This window comes from Salmo salar, chromosome ssa17 (genome assembly GCF_905237065.1).
Source record: "Salmo salar chromosome ssa17, Ssal_v3.1, whole genome shotgun sequence".
Classification (NCBI taxonomy): Eukaryota; Metazoa; Chordata; class Actinopteri; order Salmoniformes; family Salmonidae; genus Salmo; species Salmo salar.
In genome coordinates, this window is record NC_059458.1 from 3,814,331 (window position 1) to 3,833,233 (window position 18,903).

The 18,903-nt window shown below is 43.2% G+C and overlaps 1 protein-coding gene and 1 long non-coding RNA gene across 4 annotated transcripts; both read left to right on the top strand.

Moving 5' to 3' along the window:
- The first annotated feature begins 620 nt into the window (after positions 1 to 620).
- On the top strand, positions 621 to 6,817 carry adm2b (adrenomedullin 2b). Of its 3 annotated transcripts, none has more exons than XM_014124988.2 (3): positions 621 to 819; positions 1,051 to 1,311; positions 5,574 to 6,817. In XM_014124988.2, the coding sequence occupies exons 2-3, from the start codon at positions 1,211 to 1,213 to the stop codon at positions 6,004 to 6,006; spliced, it is 534 nt and encodes a 177-aa protein (XP_013980463.2). In that variant the 5' UTR covers positions 621 to 819; positions 1,051 to 1,210; the 3' UTR covers positions 6,007 to 6,817. The 3 variants fall into 3 exon arrangements, with proteins under 3 accessions (XP_013980463.2, XP_013980464.2, XP_013980460.2); XM_014124989.2 differs by having other exon boundaries at positions 1,061 to 1,311; XM_014124985.2 differs by having other exon boundaries at positions 627 to 819; positions 1,075 to 1,311.
- Positions 6,818 to 13,862: 7,045 nt separating this feature from the next.
- On the top strand, positions 13,863 to 15,787 carry LOC106561250 (uncharacterized). The gene is made up of 3 exons (XR_001318753.2): positions 13,863 to 13,967; positions 14,900 to 14,985; positions 15,189 to 15,787. It is a non-coding gene; the product is annotated as an uncharacterized lncRNA (long non-coding RNA).
- Positions 15,788 to 18,903: the final 3,116 nt, after the last annotated feature.

Genomic DNA, 18,903 nt, shown 5'->3' on the forward strand with positions numbered 1-18,903 from the left:
CAAAAGCGTAAATGTGTTTCAGCCTGGGGCTGCCTCGATATCATTCAGCTTTTTCCCGGGCTCTGAGAGCCTATGGGAGCCGTAGGAAGTGTCACGTTACAGCAAAGATCCTCAGTCTTCAATAAAAAGAGCCAAGATGAACAACAACTTGTCAGACAGGCCACTTCCTGTTCAGAATCCTCTCAGGTTTTTGCCTGCCATATGAGTTCTGTTATACTCACAGACACCATTCAAACAGTTTTAGAAACTTTAGGGTGTTTTCTATCCAAAGCCAATAATTATATGCATATTCTAGTTACTGTGCAGGAGTAGTAACCAGATTAAATCGGGTACGTTTTTTATCTGACCGTGTCAATACTGCCCCCTACCCCCAACAGGTTAACAGCTCTGGTGGACATTCCTGCAGTCAGCATGCCAATTTCACGCTCCCTCAAAACTTGAGACATTTGTGGCATTTTGTTGTGTGACAAAAATGCACATTTAAGAGTGGCCTTTTATTGTCCCCAATCAAAGCAGGGTCCCCCCACTTCCTCTCCTCCCACAGCTGATGATTAGCAGCAGCAGGCTATCTACACTCATTGAAAGCGGGCTCCTGTGGTTGGCGGTTGCAGTAAAACATTTTTTTTCAAAATGTTTCTCTACCTCAAGGGCCCCTTACGGGCTGGGGTGCCGGGGCTTCAGCCCTTTAAGCCCCTGCATTAATCAGGCCCTGCTCCCGAACTATAAAGGCGCGCCATGCCAGCGCACTATCTCCAGAGTTCTGTCTGAACCCGCAAGACGCAACCGAGACTACACTGATAATTATTAACACCAAACTAGGTTAGTAGCCTACTAGGACTGTTAATATAATCTTGTTTAGGTGATTTTCAATCAGGAAAGCGATATTCTAAATAATTTAAACAGTTGAAAAGTTGATTTAAATGTTTTTGTCATGAAATCTTGACGCATTGTTTTGCCATTGAATTTCGCAAAATTGCTGCTATTTTGTCACGCAATTAGTTTACAACTAAATACCTTAGTTATGATATACTGATAGTTACTTAATTTAAGGAATTCCAAGTATGTTTCTTCTAGACTTCAACAGGTGCGCTGACTAAACTCAGTGAGGGGAGATTCTGCCTTTGCCTGAGAACAGTGGAGTTTTTCTTCAGTTGAGCTTTTCTGTCCTGTTCTAACCTGTACCCGAGGGTTGTGACTCCCGCTTGCCGCCATGCCCTCACTGTTCCCGGCATGGCTCTGCTGCCTTAGCCTGCTAACCGTGGAGACACACACCCTGGCCCTGCCGCGGCCAGCCCGGACACAGCCACACAGGTAAGGCCACTTCACACTATCACTGTGACTGATATAACATCGTTTTGCTACAAACCTCTAGACTACTGTAGTAAATCAATCAAATTACAGTATGCTAGTCCTAGGTTTTAGGAGGTGAGGGTGCAAGGCAAAATAAGGTGTCTACATTATTATTATTTTGAAGGATGGAGATCAAGCAGTCCATAATGCAACATATTTAAGAAGAGACAGTATGAACTAATGATATTGATTCAGACAGAGCTGTGGGCCAACCTCTGTGTTCATTGTTTGGTTCATCATATCTGTCTTTGCGATGTGTGTGTCTGCTTCAGTGTATTAGGTGGAAGGGAGAGATGGAACATAAATTATACCCCCCCCCTCCCCTCTTTATTTTACACACACACACACCCTGCCCCTAACCTCTCTCTCTGTCTGGCCATTGCAGTGGCAGTAAGTTATGTGTGAAAAGGTTACAACAACAGAATGAGGTAATTCCTCTAAAAGCCCCCGGTAGAATGACCCTGTATAATGAATGAGGGAGGTGGAGGGCTGTGCGGGTGTGTGCGTGTGTGTTTGTTTCCGTTGTGATTTAATAAGGATTGGGAAAACGGATACACAATATTAACACCTCAGTTTGTGAGGGAAGGTTGAGGGGCAGTGTGTTGCTTAGTGTTGTGTGGACAGTTGTGTTGGTGTGTGTTTATAGTAGGAAGTAAATTGCTTTATCAGAGACCAACTGTAGTGACCAGTATCTCTCTGGAAGCTGTGTTTTGAATGCTAACTAATGAAGCAGGTTCTAGTTATGGTATCTTACCACAGTGTTTCTCCAGTCCTCCACCCAACATTACACATGTTTATTATAACCTGTCACATGTGGATATGTGCGTGTGGTGGGTGTCTTACAGTGATAAAGGTCCTGTGTGGCTCAGTTGGTAGAGCATTACGCTTTCAACGCCAGCATGGTGGGTTTGATTCCCACGGGGGAACCAATCACTCTAGATAAGAGTGTCTGCTAAATGACTAAAATGTAAAATAAATGAGACATGTAAAGAGTTGAAAAGGACAGGCGGAGGAGAGGAAGGAGAAGTAGGGAAGTAGTGTTTCTCTCATCTGAAGTGGTTGGTGTGTGAAAGATGGTTGGTGTGTGCTTCTCTTTGGTTCAGGGCTCATGCTGGGGTCTAACCTGGGAGGAATGCAAGAGTAGCTCTTTATTCACACAAATGGACGTACGCACACGCACACACACAGCCCCTCCGTATTCAGAGGTAGTGATCTGGTACAGTAGTCTGATGCTAGAATCAGTATTTCATCAGATCTCTGCAGACTTTATCATTTGATCAGACACAGTAGCTGTTTCTCATTCTCTCCACCCAACCTTTATCTTTATTTCCACACCAGTCAATCGTTGTTAGTCACATAGAGGGGGCCATCACCACCTCTCTCTTGTTCTCTCTCTCAATCACTCTCTCTCTCTTTCACCTAATAGATATGAGAGTTTATCAAAATTATATTTGTTTTCAAATTCTTTGTGGGTCTGTGTAATCTGAGGGAATCATATGTCACACACACACACAAGTAGCGGATGGTGGTTGGTCAGTGGCCTACATTTTGGTGCCAAGTGCCTTTTTCTTCCGGAGACGACCTTGTTCTGACACGATCCCCAGGTGGTCCTGGCGCTCCAAACCGGTAGAGAGGTGTGTGTGTGTGTGTGTGTCTGTGTGTCTTAATGGTGCATAGAGCATAAGAAAACACTATAACTGCCAGGAAGTCAGGTGTAGGGTGCACGTGTTTGTCCTACTAATGCACAGCTAACGTTTAACATTTCACTGATGTCCAGTGGGTCTGGAAACAGAGAGAATGTGTGTGTCTCTGTGACCGTTGACCTGTGTGGTTTAATATGGCAGCCATTTTCCACGGGGTCATGATGTCCCTTCAGAGAATAACACACTGGATTACTGGATATTAAAGATAGGCCTGCATACCAGCCTACATTACCTCACATACACTATAGTTTGGGCAGATGGTGTTGAAAATGGTTTGAGCTCATAACAAAAGCTTGTTTTTCTAGAGTGTGACAGTAAAAGTAAACAATAACAGTGAAATCTTCATTTTGTCAACTAATGCCATAAAATAACAGCTACAGTACACATGCAAATGGCATAGAGAGTAATGAGAACATGGACTGTTTGTAATCCCTCCATGAGTTGATATAGCTTATGCACACTCGTCACATTAGAATGACGGCATCTGGAGGAAGACAATTGAGGGATGGAAGGGTGCTAACTAGGTAGGGTTGGCTAGCCCATCGTACAGTGGAGTCACCTGATCCGAGACCTGAATTAGTGTCACCCTCCTCTAACTAAGTCTTTCTAAAACCTACCATCGTTTCTGAGGAGACGCTGATTGGACCATTTATTTTCTGCAGTATTCAAAATGGCCTTCTATTAGTGGAACTGAATCAGTGAAGTGAAATAGTAGTGAAACAGAGAGACATTCAAGATTCCAGGCTAGGTCTCTTTTACATAGGACTAAACCATGGATTTTCATGTTACCAGTCAGAGTTGCTTTTACTTTTGTTTGGTGTGTGTGTGTGTGTGTGTAGGTTGTCAGATGAAAGAGATGAATGAGACTCTGAAGCAGACACTGTGTCTCCTGTTATCAACACGCACACTCACAGGCCATTACCCATTCACGGACTAATATTTTTTTGTGTGTAAAAGGGTTCAGGTAACATAAACACTAATGTTGCAACGCGCTGTGTGATCCCCGCACGCACATACAAACATAGGCTGACAGAGGGATAGACACAGAAAAGGACTGTTTTAGCAGTACAGTCAAAGTGAATTATATCATGACATTTGGAGGGACCTCTGTTTTCTTCACGGGACCTCCTATGTGTGGACACATTTGCATGTGCACCCATTTTTTTATGGACCTAATAAAAACGGCAATTTAACTGTAAAATGTAGTAACTTTTAATGTGGCATGAACGCAACCAGTCATGATGTTTTCATGTGATTGTCAAACAAATTCCTTCAAAAAGTAGGCTACTTGCGCACATTCGTCCACTGCAAAATAATTCCAGCATCCAAACAGTACACTGTGCACTCGCCGTTTGATGAATGGAAAGACACAGCTGTTACACAACACCATAAAGTGTAATGACATTCAACGATTGTAACCTGAATTAATTGATGCGTCTTTTTTGTAAAAAGGAAAGTCGGGAAACATGAAAAGTGGCTGAATTACAGTTTAAACCATGACAGAGAGAGGTGGGGGTGTTCGTTCAATTTAGAATACGTTTTTATTTTCATATTTACCACTGTAGCAGTACAAAATTGCATTTAAATCAAATGGTTAAATTAGCATTATTTAGAGACACCGACCCAAAGTTTAACTTTTGTTGCCTTTATGGGAGCTCATGGCTCATGCAGGGTAATTCGTACACCGAGTACAGCGTGTCTTTAGTGTGTGGGTGGGTAGGTGGCTGGCTGTGTGTGTGTCTGTGTGTTGCATAATCGCTCAGGCAGGTCACACAACTCATCAGACAGCCTCTTACTGCCACTCAGACTGCTGGATAAAGGAGGGAGGGAATGAAGAGAGAGTGGGGTGAAAATGAGGGGAGAGGCCATTGTAGTAGAGTGAGAGACAAGAAAGGAGGGGAGGGAGGGAGGTGAAAAGCCTAAGTATAAAAGATGAAGCATTAAAATAGAGAAGAGGAGTAGAGGCTCTTGACTGAGTAGGTCTCAGGAAGTCTCTCCCCCTCCTCTTTCTCACTCTCTCTCTGGTGTGTGTTGTTTAGACATTTCTTAAGACTTAAAAAATAAAGAGGTGTTGTTGATTAACTGTAAATACATTACTAATCATATGAGACTGCAATCATTGACTGAATACCTAGAAATGTCTCGTAAGGCTTTAACTTAAATATAGAAACATTAATAAGCATGACACTCATTTCTGTATGAGTTGTATAACTGGACATTTTCTCCTATACAGTATATTAAAAAAGCCAAGTTAATTTGTGTCTGGAATATGAGGTTCTTGCACAGCATATTTCTGGAGCGAGGTCTCTCGCTCTCTGCCTCTCTCAGCTCTCCTCAGGACACCTGTTCCGAGTGTGTCTGAAACATTCCTCCTCGTCTCAATGCTCAAATTACACTCAGAAATCCAAGTAGTAATTGCTGTACCTGACTGCTGTACCTGACTGGTGTGTGTGTGCGTGTGTGTGTGTGTGTACGTGTTTTTGCGGCATGTATGTGACTGTCTCTCTCTTTCTCTCTTAGGTTTATATTATCCAGAACCTCCTGGACACCTGGGTCGTCTTCGTCTCTCACTATGGCGACGGTTGTCAGCCCGACTGTTGCCCTGGACGACAGCGTTGCCCTTAGAAACAGATGGGCCGTCTGGAGGGCCCTGCTCCCTAAAGGACCCCCGAGGCAGTCTAACCTAATGCCTGACCATGAAGGCCCACTGGCCAAGCTATCCAGTCCACTGCCTGACCAGAACTACCACCTCTCTAGAGAGGGGACGTCACGGAGTCGCCGTCATGCCAACGGTAGCGGTGGGCGTGGCCAGGGTCAGCTGATGAGGGTGGGGTGTGTCCTGGGAACCTGTCAAGTTCAGAACCTCAGTCACCGACTCTACCAGCTGATTGGACAGAGTGGGAGACAAGACTCCTCCCCCATCAACCCCCGTAGCCCGCACAGCTACGGCTGAATAACTTTATCGGCAACCAACAAACAGACAGCTACAGCTGAATAACGTAATCAACAAGCAACACAGGCAGAGCCACATCTGAATACATTTATCAACAAGACAACCTATACACAGCTAACAGCAGAATGTGGGTCAGATGCAAGGTAGTGGAAGAAACTTAAGAGTTTTAAGTGCTGACTGTGGGTAGGGTGGAAGGAGGTCTGTAATACCTTGTTGTTCTGAGTTAGAGTCATTACTCCTGTCCCCAATGAGCTGAGCTGATCTACAATCCCCTCTCCGTGATCATCCCTATATTCTTGTGTGTCTCTAAACTCTCAATTATCTCTCTCGCTCTCACATTCACTCTTTCACTCTCTCTCTCGCTCAAAAGTTTAGGATGTATGTCCTGAGCAAGACACACCACACCACCTTTTCTACAGGCTCTAACCAGTCACAGCCCCCCATAGTCCCAAACAGCCTTAAGAAGCTTCACAGTCCCATATTGCCCTATAAAGCTTCCTAATCTCATGTTGTCCCATGAAGTCTGATATGTAGCTCCTATTTCCTATGTTAGATGTGTGTCTAGTGAGCTACTAGGTCAAGTATATTAGAAACCCGTAAAGCACTTTAAAGTAAATACTGTTTTATGTTTGCTATGACTTGAACATTTAAATATGTTTAAATTTATTCAAGTTTATTTGTTGTAAATGTTTCACTGACTAAACCAGTGAAACGAATGTGGCCGAAACAAATGTACATTGTCTGTTTTATTCATCTTAGTCTATCTTTGTATAAGCTGTCATATTTAATAAAGAGTATGTGTTTAAATGTGTCTTGTGAGTGTGTTGTGTCTGTGTGACAGAGAACCAGCCACCACTTTCCATGTCCACAATAACACTTCCTGCACAAGCTAATCAATGACTACTGTAGATACAGAACACACACACTGCTGTCAAGGTCAAAGGTCAGTGTGACAGGAGGTGACCTCGCTCCTCTTGCGTGATCTAGTTCACCGTGACTCATTATTGGGGTCATCACGGCTGCATCGCTGTAGGTCACTTTCTCAATCTCCAATCACCATTAGTGTATGAAGTGGTCCAGGGCTGCATGGAAACAAGCCTCACACACTGTGGCCTCTAGTCTGTGTGCGTGCGTACGTCCAGTATCCTTCTTTCTCAGTCTCTGATAAAATACTGCTGACAGATCAATACCACAGAGATAAAGATACTGTCTACACCATCAGCTTTCATTCCAGACCAGCACTACCACATGTCAACTGATGCCGCTATTAAATGAAGGTGTTGGAGCAGGACAGGAGCAGAAGCTTCTCTGGGGACAGAACTGAAGACCACAATCACAATTCGGCAAGAAATGACTTAAATATGATATCATCGACTTCTCCTATGCTATTTTTATTATTCATGGAACCTACGGCCCAGACAATTTGTCAATCGAAGGAAATGACACCAATTTACCTCAAATCTAGTGATCACTTCATCTCATTATACGTGGACAGTGTTTTGCTAGACAATGTATCTCAATCGCTTCCAAACGCATTGAAGATGATAGAGAAATTAATCTTAATCTCAAATTATAAAATGAATCTAACCAAATCAGCCTACTGCCTCAAGACCCCAACGGAGGGCTCCATCTCTATTTATGGAATCCCAATCGTTTCCCCTTTAAAATATTTGGGAGTATATATACTTCCTTCCTTAGATAAAACCATTGGCAGAAACTTTTACAAAATACTCAAATCAACTCAATCCGACCTCAGTAGATGGACTAACATCCCAGGTGCTTTAACCGTCAGAATACCTATTGTCAAAATGAATATATTGGGCTCGTTTGAGTGGTAAGGGGTGGCAGGTAGCCTATTGGTTAGAGCGTTGGGCCAGTAACCGAAAGGTTGCTAGATCAAATCCCCGAGCTGACAAGGTAAAAATCTGTTGTTCTGCCCCTGAACAAGGCAGTTAACCCACTGTTCTTAGGCTGTCACTGTAAATAAGAATTTGTTCTTAACTGACTTGCCTAGCTAAATAAAAAAATTATGCTGGTGAGTTACCACCACTCTGATATCCAAAAGCTATTTCTGGCTGTATGTAATGACACAGAAAATGTTCTGGGCTAATAATGTAAGAAATAACACACAAAAAAACTAAATACTGCAAAGTTGCAAAAAGTGTTATCGTGTAAATGTTCTTAGCTGCACTTTGCGTGTTCTTGATCTGAATGCCATGTCTTTAGTCAGCTGTTACACAACATTCTAAATGTAGTTAGTTTTATCTCTGATCTAGGATGGTCAACTCCAATCAATCAAATGTATTTATAAAGGCCTTCTTACATCAGCTGATGTCACAAAGTGCTGTACAGAAACCCAGCCTAAAACCCCAAACAGCAAGCAATGCAGGTGTAGAAACACGGTGGCTCTGAAAAACTCCCCTAGAAAGGCCGGAACCTAGGAAGAAACCTAGAGCGGAACCAGGCTACAAGGGGTGGCCCTTGTCCTCTTCTGGCTGTGCCGGGTGGAGATTACAACAGAACATGGCCAAGATGTTCAAATGTTCATACATGACCAGCAGGGTCAAATAATAATAACCACAGTGGTTGTAGAGGGTGCAACAGGTCGGTACCTCAGGAGTAAATGTCAGTTGGCTTTTCATAGCCGATCATTCAGAGTATCTCTACCGCTCCTGCTGTCTCTAGAGAGTTGAAAACAGCAGGTCTGGGACACGTTAGCACGTCCGGTGAACAGGTCAGGGTTCCATAGCCGCAGGCAGAACAGTTAAAACTGGAGCAGCAGCACGACCAGGTGGACTGGAGACAGCAAGGAGTCATCAGGCCAGATAGTCCTGAGGCATGGTCCTAGGGCTCAGGTCCTCCTCCTCCGAGAGAGAGAATTAGAGAGAGAGAGAGCGAGAAAAAGAGAGAGAAAAAGAGAGAGAATTACAGAGAGCATACTTAAATTCACACAGGACACTGGATAAGACAGGAGAAATACTCCAGATATAGCAGACTGACCCTAGACCCCCAACACATAAACTATTGCAGCATAAATACTGGAGGCTGAGACAGGAGGGGTCGGGAGACACTTTGGCCCCGTCCGACGATACCCCCGGACAGGGCCAAACAGACAGGATATAACCCCACCCACTTTGCCAAAGCACAGGCCCCACACCATTACAGGGATATCTTCAACCACCAACTTACTAACCCGAGACAAGTCCGAGTATATAGCCCACAAACATCTCCCCCACGCAACGAACCCAAGGGGGGGCACCAACCAGGACAGGAAGATCACGTCAGTGACTCAACCCACTCAAGTGACGCACCCCTCCTAGGCACAGCATGGAAGAGCATCAGTAAGCCAGTGACTCAGTCCCCGTAATAGGGTTAGAGGCAGAGAATCCCAGTGGAGATTGGGGAACCGGCCAGGCAGAGACAGCAAGGGCGGTTCGTTGCTCCAGTGCCTTTCCATTTACCTTCACACTCCTGTGCCAGACTACACTCAATCATAGGACCTACTGAAGAGATGAGTCTTCAATAAAAACGTAAAGGTCGAGACCGAGTCTACGTCTCTCACATGGATAGGCAGACCATTCCATAAAAATGGAGCTCTATAGGAGAAAGCCCTGCCTCCAGCCGTTTGCTTAGAAATTCTAGGGACAATTAGGAGGCCTGCGTCTTGTGACTGTAGCGTACGTGTAGGTATGTATGGCAGGACCAAATCGGAAAGATAGGTAGGAGCAAGCCCATGTAATGCTTTGTAGGTTAGCAATAAAACCTTGAAATCAAAAGCAGCACTAAGGTCTAGGAGCACGAGGACAGATGCAGAGCCTTGGTCTGACGCCATTAAAAGGTAGTTTGCCACATTCACAAGTGCAGTCTTAGTGCTATGATGGGGTCTAAAACCAGACTGAAGCGTTTCGTATACATTGTCTCCAGGAAGGCAGTGAGTTGCTGCGTAACAGCTCTAACATTTTTGAGAGGAATGGGAGATTCGATATAGGCCGATAGTTTTTTATATTTTCTGGGTCAAGGTTTGGCTTTTTCAAGAGAGGCTTTATTATTGCCCCTTTTAGTGAGTTTGGTACACATCCGGGGGATAGAGAGCCGTTTATTATGTTCAACATAGGAGGTCTAAGCACAGGATAAAGTTATTTTAGTAGTTTAGTTGGAATAGGGTCCGGTATGCAGCTTGAAGGTTTAGAGGCCATGATTATTTTCATCAATGTGTCAAGAGATATAGTACTAAAACACTTGAGTGTCTCCCTTGATCCTAGGTTCTGGCAGTGTTGTGCAGACTCAGGACAACTGAGCTTTGGAGGAATACGCAGATTTAAAGAGGAGTCCGTAATTTGCTTTCTAATGATCATGATCTTTTGTCAAAGAAGTTCATGAATTTATCACTGCTGAAGTGAAAGCCATCCTCTCTTGGGGAATGCTGCTTTTAGTTAACCTCTCTAGGGGAGGTGGAATGAAATCGTCCCACACTATTCAACAGCCAGTGACAAATCAGAGCGCCAAATTTAAAACCACAAAATATCATAATTCAAAGTTCTCAAACATAGGATTATTTTACATCATTTTATAGATACACTTCTCCTGAATCGAACCACATTGTCCGATTTCCAAAAAGCTTTACAGCGAAAGCAAAACATTAGATTATGTTAGGAGAGTACATAGACACAAAAACCCACATATTTCCAAGCAACTAGCATGCATCACAAATACCCAAAACACAGCTAAATGCAGCACTAACCTTTGATGATCTTCATCAGATGACACTCCTAGGACATTATGTTATACAATACATGCATGTTTTGTTCAATCATATTTATATCAAAAAACAGCTTTTTACATTAGCATGTGATGTTCAGAACTAGCATACCCACCGAAAACTTCCGGTGAATTTACTAAATTACTCACGATAAACGTTGACAAAATACATAACAATTATTTTAAGAATTATAGATACAGAACTCCTTTATGCAATCGCTATGTCCGATTTTAAAATAGCTTTTCGGCGAAAGCACATTTTGAAATATTCTCAGTACATAGCTCGGCCATCACGGCTAGCTAATTTGACACCCACCAAGTTTGGGACAACCTAAACTCAGAATTACTATTAGAAAAATTGGATTACCTTTGCTGTTGTTTGTCAGAATGCACTCCCAGGACTTCTACTTCAACAACAAATGTTGTTTTGGTTCCAAATAATCCATAGTTATATCCAAATACCGCCGTTTTGTTCGTGCATTCAGGTCACTATCTGAAGGGTAACGCGCGAGCGCATTTCGTGACAAAAAAATTCAAAATATTCCATTACCGTACTTAGAAGCATGTCAAACGCTGTTTAAAATCAATTTTTATGCTACTTTTCTAGTAAAATAGCGATAATATTCCAACCGGGCAATGTTGTATTCATTCAGAGAGAGAAAGAAAAACATGGAGAAGTCTTGTGAACACACATCTCAGTCTCACTGTCCCCAGGCTGACCACTCACAAACAGAGCTACTGTACTTTGCCCAGAGACAACAGACACCTCATTCCACTTTCTGGCGGCTTTAAAGAGCCAATGGAAGCCTTAGAAAGTGTCATGTTACAGCACAGATGCTGTATTTTCGATAGAGATGCAACAGAAGGACAACAAATTGTCAGACAGGGCACTTCCTGTATGGAATCTTCTCAGGTTTTAGCCTGCCATATGACTTCTGTTATACTCACAGACACCATTCAAACCGTTTTAGAAACTTTGGAGTGTTTTCTATCCAAATCTACTAAATATATGCATGTTCTAGTTTCTAGGCAGGAGTAGTAACCAGATTAAATCGGGTACGTTTTTGATCCGTCCAGGTTAACTATGCGACAGTATAAAAAATACATTTTTGATTGTTAATTTCCTCAATTAAGTTGGAAAAACAGGATGATCGAGCAGCAGTGAGGGCTCTTCGATACTGCAAGGTACTGTCTTTCCAAGCTAGTCGGAAGACTTCCAGTTTGGTGTAGCGCCATTTCCGTTCCAATTTTTTGGAAGCTTGCTTCAGAGCTGGGGTATTTTCTGTATTTCAGGGAGCTGTTTTTAGGGCTGCATCTAGGGTATTACGCAAGGTTAAATTGAGTTCCTCAGTTAGGTGGTTAACTGATTTTTGTACTCTAACGTCCTTGAGTAGGTGGAGGGAGTCTGGAAGGGCATCTTGGAATCTTTGGGTTGTCCAAGAATTTATAGCAGGCTTTTGATGATCCTTGGTTGGGGTGTGAGTAGATTATTTGTTGCGATTGCAAACGTAATAAAATGGTGGTCCAATAGTCCAGGATTATGAGGAAAAACATTAAGATCCACAATATTTATTCCACAGAAAAAACTAGGTCCAGAGTATGACTGTGGCAGTGAGTAGGTCCGGAGACATGTTGGACAAAACCCACTGAGTCGACGATGGCTCCAAAAGCCTTTTGGAGTGGGTCTGTGACTTTTCCATGTGAATATTAAAGTCACCAAAAATGTGAATATTATCTGCCATGACTACAAGGGCTGAAAGGAATTCAGGGAAATCAGTGAGGAACACCGTATATGGCCCAGGAGGCACATGTAAACAGTAGCTATAAAAAAGTGATTGAGTAGGCTGCATAGATTACATGACTAGAAGCTCAAAAGACAAAAATGCAGTCGTATTTTATTTTGTAAATGTTCATTTGCTGTCGTGAATGTTAGCAACACCTCCACCTTTGCGGGATGCCTGGGGGATATGGTCACTAGTGTAACCAGGAGGTAAGGCCTCTGTCAGAAGCGTCGTAGTGAAAAGACCAAGGCACAGCGTGGATAGTGCTCATTCTTAATTTATTTTATGAGAACACTTAAACAGCAAAATAACACCGACCAACCGTTCCGTCAGGTAAAACAACTAAACGGAAAATAACCACCCACAAAACCTAAAGGAAAACAGGCTGCCTAAGTATGGCTTCCAATCAGAGACAACGAAAGACACCTGCCTCTGATTGGAAACCATACTTGGCCAAACCTGGAAAACGAAGCATAGAAAATGAAAACTAGAACAAATTCCCCTTGAACCAAAAAAACCCCAAACACACAAAACAACCCCCCTGCCACGCCCTGACGATACTACTATGGCAAATGACCCTTTTCACTGGTCAGGACGTGACAGCCTCATTTAACACAGTAAATTCATCAGGCTTAAGCCATGTTTCAGTCAGGCCAATCACATCAAGATTATGATCAGTGATTAGTTCATTGACTATAACTGCCTTGGAAGTGAGGGATCTAACATTAAGTAGCCCTATTTTGAGATGTGAGATATCAATATCTCTTTCAATAATGACAGGAATGGAGGAGGTCTTTATTCCAGTGAGATTGCTCAGGCCAAACACCGCCATGTTTTGTTTTGCCCAACCAAGATCGAACCACAGACACTGTCCCAATGCTGATATCTGAGCTGACTACACTGACTGTGCTAGTGGCAGACTCCACTAAGCTGTAGACTGGCTAACAGCATGCTGCCTGGTGTGAACCCTATCTCATAGGGTAGTTAAAGCCCTGTGTATGTTCGTAGATAAGACGAGAACACCCCTCCAGCTAGGATGGAGTCCGTCACTCCTCAGCAGGCCAGTCTTGGTCCTGTTTGTGGGTGAGTCCCAGAAAGAGGGCCAATTATCTACAAATTCTATCTTTTGGGAGGGGCAGAAAACAGTTTTAAACCAGCGATTGAGTTGTGAGACTCTGCTGTAGAGCTCATCACTCCCCCTAACTGGGAGGGGGCCAGAGACTATTACTCGATGCCGACACATCTTTCTAGCTGATTTACACGCTGAAGCTATGTTGCGCTTGGTGACCTCTGACTGTTTCATGCTAACATCGTTGTTGCCGACGTGGATAACAGTATCCCTATACTCTCTACACTCACCAGTTTTAGCCTTCGCCAGCACCAGCTTCAGAATAGCCTTAACATCGGTAGCCCTGCACCCTGGTAAATAGTGTATGATCGCTGGATGATTCGTTTTAAGTCTAATATTGCGGGTAATGGAGTCATCAATGACTTGGGTTTTCAACTTGTCAGAGCTAATGGTGGGAGGCTTCAGCGTCTCAGACACCGTAACTGGAGGAGGAGAGACCAGAGAAGGCTCTGCCTCTGATCCGTTGCTTAAGGGGGAGAACCGGTTGAAAGTTTCTGTCGGCTTTCCTACAGCATTTCCTTCCAGAAGCCATGAGAAAATTGTCCGGCTGCGGGGACTGTGCGAGGGGATTTATACTAACGTTACTATCTGTACTTACTGGTGGCACAGACGCTGTTTCATCCTTTCCTACACTTAAATTACCCTTGCCTAACGATTGCGTCTGAAGCTGGGCTTGCAGCACAGCTATCCTCGCCATAAGGCGATCGTTCTCCTGTATTATGAGTACAGTGACTGCAATTAGAGGGCATAATATTAATGTTACTACTTAGCTTCGGGCTAGTGGAGGTCCTGACGAACCACGTCCAGATAAAGCGTCCGGGGTGAAAAAAGTTGAATGAAAAAAGTTGAGCGAGGGAAAAATGTAAATATAAATCCATAATTAAAATGTAAAAAACATAAAGTTGGCAGGTAGCAAAGTAAGGTTAGCAACAAATCGCACAGCAGCACGTAAACAAGTCTACAAGTTGTGACCAGTCCTCGGGGGCTTGATTGGTGACACACTTTTGCCCCAGCTAGCTTGACTCCAATAATCAACTTTTCATGGTCTTCGGTTTAGAATGCAATTAGTTTAATAAGGTGTGACAGTTATAGGGCTGGTGGAAAGTGTGATACCAATCAGGCCCCCGAGGACTGGAGTAGGCCTACCCTGATCTAGGTCTTCATCTGAGCTGGAGACATTCCAGAATAACATACTCATGTAGACAGTTTGCTTTACCTCCTCCAGTCTGAGGCTGGAACCCTACTGGCAGCACTTGACTACAGCCTTTGTAACCATCATCCAACCTTGGAGAACGCATAGGGCAACATGATGTAAGTGTTAGTTGTCCTCTAGATTGTGAAAAGTATTTGTATGATGTAAAACTAAAACAATTACATTTACTAGAACTCATTACAATATAATACATGTTATCGCTGTTATATTTTCATTAGGTGCAATGCACACTACATTTCTGCACTGATAGTAATACAATTCTATAGACAAAATAATCACCAAATATTGTTATATCTTTCAGCTAAAGAAGACTCTACAATAGCAAGCTTCGAAGGTGAAGTGTCTACGCATTGAAAACTACAAAGGACTACATTGACATCCCAGAGCTTCAGAGAGAAGTGTTGAGAAGACTGGGCTCTCAATTGGGGCTACCAAGGAGAATGATCCTGTGATCAGATGACCCAAGACTCCCTGAAGTGCCACACCAACAATGGCTGAGCTGCTACAACTTCGAGAAGTCACCACGCAACACAGGGTGCAGTAAGCTGGGAAGGACTGGAGATTTCCTTGCTGTCAGATTTGGTGGTTCCCGGGAGGTGTGAAAATATACAGAGTACTCAGAATTGTTGTTAAAAGTGGTGGGCCTACAACCAAACATATAAATCAAATAAATCAGGGAAGTTTGTGGTGGCAAGCTAAGCTATCCTGGATAAAAATTAACACATTTACAAAAAGGGAAATTCCTAGGAGGACTATCCGTACCAAACGATAAATTGTATTTCCAGGCACTAGCATTTTGCCCCATCCTAAATTGGTTTAGACATGATTCTTCCGTCCCCTTGGCTGAGTATAGAGAGACATATGGTATCTCCTTTTGCCCTGGAAGAGGTGGCCTTCACTGATATATCCCTTTAACAATGTAAACTACACTTTGGTCCTAATATTGTTCACCAATAATAACACTATGTATTCAGGACAAAAGTTAATTGCTTTGCCACAATTTTTGCAGTATTACTTTAATGCCTTGTTGCAAACAGGATGCATGTTTTGGAATGTTTTTATTCTGTACAGGCTTCCTGTACAGAGTAACTACAGTGTTGTTGATCCATCTTCAGTTTTCTCCTATCACAGCCATTAAACTCTAACTGTTTTAAGGTCACCATCAGCCTTTTTTTAACCAATTTACCAATAGGTGCCCTTCATTGCGAGGCATTGGAAAACCTCTCTGGTCTTTCTGGTTGAATCTGTGTTTGAAATTCACTACTACACTGAGGGACCATACAGTTCATTTTATGTGTGGGATACATGTTAATTAAACACCATTATTGCACACAAAGTCCATGCAAATTATTATGTGACTTGTTAAGCACATTTTTACTCCTGAACTTATTTAGGCTTGCCATAACAAAGGGGTTGAATACTTGACTTAAGACATTTCAGCTATCCATTTTTAACTAATTTGTAAAAATGTCTAAAAACACAATTCCACTTTGACATTATGGGGTATTGTGTGTAGACCAAAGACACAAAATCAATTTTAAATGTATGTGGAAAAAGTCAAGGGGTGTGAATACTTTCTGAAGGCACTGTATATCTACACACAATACCCCATGATGATGAAGGGAAAACAGGTTTTTAGAAATTTTTGCAAATGTATTACAAACAAAAAACAGAAATAACTTATTTACATAAGTATTCAGACCCTTTCCTATGAGACTTGAAATTGAGCTCAGGTGCATCCTGTTTCCATTGATCATCCTTGAGATGTTTCTACAACTTGATTGGAGTCCACCTGTGGAAAATTCAATTGAAAAGGCACAAGATTTGGAAAGGCACCCACCTGTCTATATAAGGTCCCACAGTTGACAGTGCATGTCTGAGCAAAAACCAAGACATGAGGTCGAAGGAATTGTCCGTAGAGCTCCGAGACAGGATTGTTTTGAGGCACAGATCTGGGGAAGGGTACCAAAAAATGTCTGCAGCATTGAAGGTCCCCAAGAACACAGTGGCCTCCATCATTCTTAAATGGAAGAAGTTTGGAATCATCAAGACTCTTCCGAGAGCTGGCCGCCCGGCCAAACTGAGCAATCGGGGAGAAGGGCATTGGTCAGGGAGGTGACCAAGAACCTGAAGGTCACTCTGAGATAGCTCTAGAGTTCCTCTGTGGAGATGAGAGAACCTTCCAGAAGGACAACCATCTCTGCAGCACTCCACCAATCAGGCCTTTATGGTAGATTGGCCAGACGGAAGCCACTCCTCAGTAAAAGGCACATGACAGCCAGTTTGGAATTTACCAAAAGGCACCTAAAGACTCTCAGACCATGAGAAACAAGATTATCTGGTCTGATGAAACCAAGATTGAACTCTTTGGCCTGATTGCCAAGCGTCACGTCTGGAGGAAATCTGGCATCATCCCTATGTTGAAGCATGGTGGTGGCAGAATCATGCTGTGGGGATGTTTTTCAGTGGCAGGGACTGGGAGACTAGTCAGGATCGAGGCAAAGATGAACAGAGCAAAGTACAGAGCGATCCTTGATGAAAACCTGCAGAGCTCTCAGGACCTCAGACTGGGGCGAAGGTTCACATTCCAACAGGACAACGACCCCAAACACACAGCCAAGACTACGCAGAAGTGGCTTCGGGAGTTTCTGAATATCCTTGAGTAGCCCAGCCAGACTTAAACCTGATCAAACATCTATTTTTTTATTTAATCCAGGCTGTAACGTAACAAAATGTTGAAAAAATCCAGGGGTCTGAATTTTTTCCAAACACACGGTGCATACCTATTTTCATATATTTTTTAAACTTTCTTTGCTTTTAGGCCCACAGGGAAGGGGTGGTATGGTTAGGACTTTCTCTGGTTGCCGTGGAGGGGGGTGGGAGGGTGTATGAAAAAAGTATCCTCGGTTGACAAGGAACCTTTAATGTTTATGGGGGTGGGGGGGGACTGACAGTCATCCTGTGTTAGGGACTTGTGTGGTCTACATTACACCTCCACAGTAAATCACACATCATAGTAACGGGTAACCCCCCCCACCCCCACACAAAAACACATAAAATCACTACCTACTGGTTCCTTAGTAAACACACAGCAGCCCTCACAAATCACAAGAGTTAATTTGTTGGCCGTTCTCACGCACTCTCGCACACACCATCACTTAAACATCTAAAAACGCCACCAGTATTTAAAGATTTCAAGGCCTCCTGGTCTTCACTTCGCCAGTCTCTCAGAGAGTAGGAAGTGTTATATCCCAGACGGACAGACAGACCAGGCATGCAGTCACACACACACACACAGCACAGGAGGTTGGTGGCACCTCAATTGGGGAGGACGGGCTCGTGGTAATGGCTGGAGCGGAATCCATCGAATGGTATCAAATACATCAAACATGTTTTCCATGTGTTTGATGCCATTCCATTCGCTCCGTTCCAGCCAATATTATGAGCTGTCCTCCCCTCAGCAACCTCCACTGACACACACCTCACCAGGGTCTCAAAAAGGAGGAAGTGTTATATCCAGTGGAGGCTGCTGTGGGGAGATAGCTGAAACAGAGCCGAAAACAACAGAATACAACCGTGAAATGCTTACTTACAAGCCCTTAACCAACAATGCAGTTTTAAGAAAATAGAGTTAAGAAATAACCGAAAGTAGAAAATATATATTTTTAAGAAGTAACACAATAAAATAACAATAATGAGGCTATATACAGGGGGTACCGGTAATTTGCCAGTAATTTGTATATGTAGGTAGAAGTAAAGTAACTATGCATAGATGATAAACAGCCAGTAGCAGCAGTGTAAAAACAAAGATGAGGGGGGGTTCAATGCAAAACATTTTTTTAAATTAATTGTTCAGCAGTCTTATGGCTTGGGCGTTGAAGCTGTTAAAGAGCCTTAAGGACCAAGACTTGGCACTCCGGTACCACTTGCCGTGCGCCAGCAGAAAGAACAGTCTATGACTTGGGTGACGAGTCTTTGACAATATTGTGGGCCTTCCTCTGACACGCCTAGTATAT

What these genes read in the sequence shown, in the direction of transcription:
- adm2b (XM_014124988.2), top strand. Translation starts at nt 1,211, where the DNA reads ATGCCCTCACTGTTCCCGGCATGGCTCTGCTGCCTTAGCCTGCTAACC. An exon ending in GCCCGGACACAGCCACACAG is followed by an intron (nt 1,312 to 5,573) that starts GTAAGGCCACTT and finishes TTTCTCTCTTAG; the next exon opens with GTTTATATTATCCAGAACCT.